Source organism: Microplitis mediator, chromosome 8 (genome assembly GCF_029852145.1).
Source record: "Microplitis mediator isolate UGA2020A chromosome 8, iyMicMedi2.1, whole genome shotgun sequence".
NCBI classification, from domain to species: Eukaryota; Metazoa; Arthropoda; class Insecta; order Hymenoptera; family Braconidae; genus Microplitis; species Microplitis mediator.
The window spans coordinates 17,647,116-17,650,810 of NC_079976.1; the positions used below are offsets into that span (position 1 = coordinate 17,647,116).

Consider the following 3,695-nt stretch of genomic DNA (forward strand, 5'->3'; position numbering starts at 1 on the left):
TGACGTACTTGTCACTAAATTGGGTCAATGCCTCATCTTCACTGTCTTCGTTAAGAAGAATCATTTCGAAAAAATTGATTCAACAAATTTAATTGAAGGACTACGAAATCTACGAGCATCCATGTTCAAACATGAGATTTATACGTTCCGCATAGCGAAACAGGGGGATGACTTCGACGATTTGAACATAAAGCCTTATCTCATACAAGAATTGGGCGATTGTCCAATCGAGGTAACTCTTTGCGAAGGAAATATAGAAGTTCCTGCCGAAGAATTACGCGATGAAATCATCGAAGAAAACCACTGTAGCCCTATAGCAGGCCACAAAGGTGTCGAGATTCTACTGGCCTGGCATGAAGGAAAAGATCTACAGATTTATCCAGAAATGCGAAATTTGCCAGAAGAACAAACTCACGCGAATAAAAACTAAACAACCAATGATGATAACCGACACTCCCTTCGAGCCCTTCGAGAAAATTTCCATCGATACCGTTGGACCACTTCCGATGACCAGAAGTGGAAATGTCCATATCCTGACGATCCAGGATAACTTTTCGAAAGCCGTAACTGCGATCCCAATACCTGATATCCGATCGACAACAGTGGCTGAAGCCCTTGTTGATCGATATATGTGTTATTACGGGTGCCCGAGAGTTATCCTCTCAGACAAAGGTACGTCATTCACTTCGAAAATAATTCAACAGCTTTCAAAAGCTTTAAAAATACAGAGACTAACGACTTCGGGTTACTACCCCCAGTCGAATGGGTCCTTAGAACGGAGCCATCAACCATTAATAGACTTTTTGTGAGTAATTTCAGATAAGTATCCGAACTGGGATCGATATGTGGGTTTTGCTGCGTTGAGTTACAATATCAATGCGCATACTTCTACCAAATTCACTCCATTTGAGTTGATGTTTGATCGAAGAGCTCGGTTGCCAACCCAATTCCCCGATTATTCCAGAATCGAAACTTATTCTGATTATCTCGCTGACCTTATGGGAAGATTATCGGAAGTTAGAGAAGTCGCTGCTGATTGTCTCAATAAGGCAAAACAAGATTCCAAAATTCGTTATGATCGACACATACATGCCAGAACCTTTAAAGTTGGTGATTTCATTTATGTTTTAAAAGAGCCAAGGAAGAATAAACTCGATGTTTATTACACCGGGCCTTATGAAATTGTCGAAATTAACGAATTTGGGAGTCTTATTTACCTGAATGACAAAGGGAACCAAAAATTGGTCAACCGTAATAAGGCTAAACCTTCTTTCGATCAAAAGGCTAAACCTTTAGAAAGTTCTCTGTTTCAGATCCAAGGAAATAATTTACCACCATGAAGCCATTGTTGATATTCCTGGTCATCACCATAGAAAGCAGCCAATCCAAGGATTAAATGCACTATCTGAAAATCAACATGATAAATGAGGTGCAGCTCGGAATATACCAGGCCAGACATCGCTTAGACCAACTCCTCGACGAAACAAATTTCCAAGCGCCGCCACTTGACCGTAACCAGAGAGCTCCATGGATCGGTTTCATAGGCACGATTTCTCGAGAATTGTTTGGGACCATGGATTATGAAAACAAAGAACACATTAACAAGGAAATTAACAAGTTATATCAAGGTAATGCCGAAATGGTGCACCTGGTACAGAACGCCACCCACATCGTCAAGAGTGAGATTAATACCATCCTTCAGAGTGAGGCTTAGATGCAGTCAAATCTGAACAAACTTGCGGACGTCACTCACGCATTCATAAACGCAACACTAAATTCCTTAGAAAAAGTCGTTTATGTCACGAAAGTCCTCATGCTGGGGGATGAGCGCTTGGAGGTCGCCAATCACCACCTACGAGTCCTGAGAGAGGCCAAAACCATCATCGAAGAGGCAAAAGCCGGCCGACTCTCTCCTCAAGCGATATCGCCAAAACAACTTTACAAAGCAACGGTCAACATCATGCGGAAACATCCTGATTTAAATCCACCTCAGCCGATTGACAGGATGGATATCTCAACCTTGTCAGCAGTATCGACAGTAAAGGTAGCGAGGACAAAAGGTTATTGACCCATCATAGTAACCTTGCCTCTGTTCCACAAGATTCCGCTATTATCGTATGAAATGAGACCGTTGCCAAAACCAGAAAACGTGAACGGGAAAATTCAAACTTTGACCATTTTACTATCCAAAAGGTTCTTGGTTACAGATCCAGGCCTGCGAAGATTTTTCCTCGCAGACTCTGAATATATAAATAAATGCAGAACCATCGGAGAAGATCTATCGTGTCGTCCCGACATCCCATTCCAATCTCCAGAAGATCCAGAAGAAGTCGACTGCGAAATGAAGCTGCTCTTGAAATCGACAGAAGACATTTCGAGAACTTGCAACATCCGCATTATCCCCGATTGCAAAACTACGTAGATAAAACTCAATCAACCAAACTCTTGGGCTTATTCGACCTGCAAAGAGGAAAAATTGAGTCTCAAATGTTTGGACCCAGTCGAAAAAGATTACTACATCAATGGAACAGGGATGATCCATATCCGGGGCAGATGCGAAACCAAAAACATAAAATATTTAATCAAAAGTATAGACGAAGAAATCACCCAGCTGAATATCACGCTACCGGAGTTAAATCTAACTTTGGAAACACTGTCAACAAATTTAACAGCTGAGCCCAAAGTCTCAGGGTTCCTCTTCAAAAAGAACATCGACCCGTTAAACACAATCGATAAATTCCAACCCCGGGGAGAAGGATTGGAAGAAACAGAAAACCGGATGTCTGAAATAGCGCTGCATCATCAGGAGGACGAGATACAACGAACGATGACGGCGGGAAATATGTCCATCCTCGTCATCTTGTGTGCCATTCTCATCGTTCCAGTTGTCTTCAAATGTTGTATTTGCTCAAGCAAAAGGCGCTGCTTCACCTACAAGATAAACAAGCAGCCAGTCGAGGTACTTCACAAGACAATAATAGAAACCAAACGTACCTCTGATCTCAAACCAAAGGCAGTCCAAATTAAGGACCAACCAGAGGTCATCGAACTCCAAGAGCATCCGTCGACACCAACTCGTGTCTCCTTCTCCGCAAATCGGCGAACAACTCCAACTCGTACATCCAGAGGTCTCCGTCTCTCCGACTTCAACGCACCAATATAATCAACCTAAATAAGATAAGAATAATGTATAATCAAACAAAAAATTTGCGTGGTAAAAATAGCAATCCTCTTCTAATTATTTAGAAACTGACTCCGAAGTAATTTTTGGGGCCATTTTGGAAAACATCTACAAATTTTTGTATTCATTTAACCATATCTATGGTTATCTTTGAAGAGGATTTCTATTTTACCACCACCTTATTTTTAAAAAGATAAACAGAAAAAATTTAACTAATAAACATATTACTAGACTTAAGTTATATGATAAATTTTGGAAAAAGAAAGAAAATTTAGTAATAGGTTTTTACATTTAAACCATTAATGAAATTTAAAATCACCTGAACATTCGAGAAAACAGGATAATTGGTAAGTCCCTGTTAAAAACCGCGAAATTACTTTTCAAACTAAAGAAAATTATTTAAACGTATACCTTTCATAGCGCATGCGCGAATCCAAACGCAGATGACAGCCGCTGACAAATATTATCACAGCCTTGACAAAATTTTCTTACAGGATACCAATTCTCCGCCAAA

The 3,695-nt window shown here is 40.5% G+C and overlaps 1 protein-coding gene across 1 annotated transcript; it reads left to right on the forward strand.

The window, feature by feature from the left end:
• The first annotated feature begins 440 nt into the window (after positions 1-440).
• Positions 441-1,340, forward strand: LOC130673856 (uncharacterized). The gene is made up of 2 exons (XM_057479071.1): positions 441-672; positions 820-1,340. Exons 1-2 carry the CDS (start codon positions 441-443, stop codon positions 1,338-1,340), a joined length of 753 nt encoding a protein of 250 aa, XP_057335054.1.
• The last annotated feature ends 2,355 nt before the right edge of the window (positions 1,341-3,695 follow it).

Coding starts and splice junctions, on each gene's coding strand:
- LOC130673856 (XM_057479071.1), top strand. CDS start 441: ATGATAACCGACACTCCCTTCGAGCCCTTCGAGAAAATTTCCATCGAT. Junction 673..819: donor AGTTATCCTCTCAGACAAAG/GTACGTCATTCA, acceptor GAGTAATTTCAG/ATAAGTATCCGAACTGGGAT.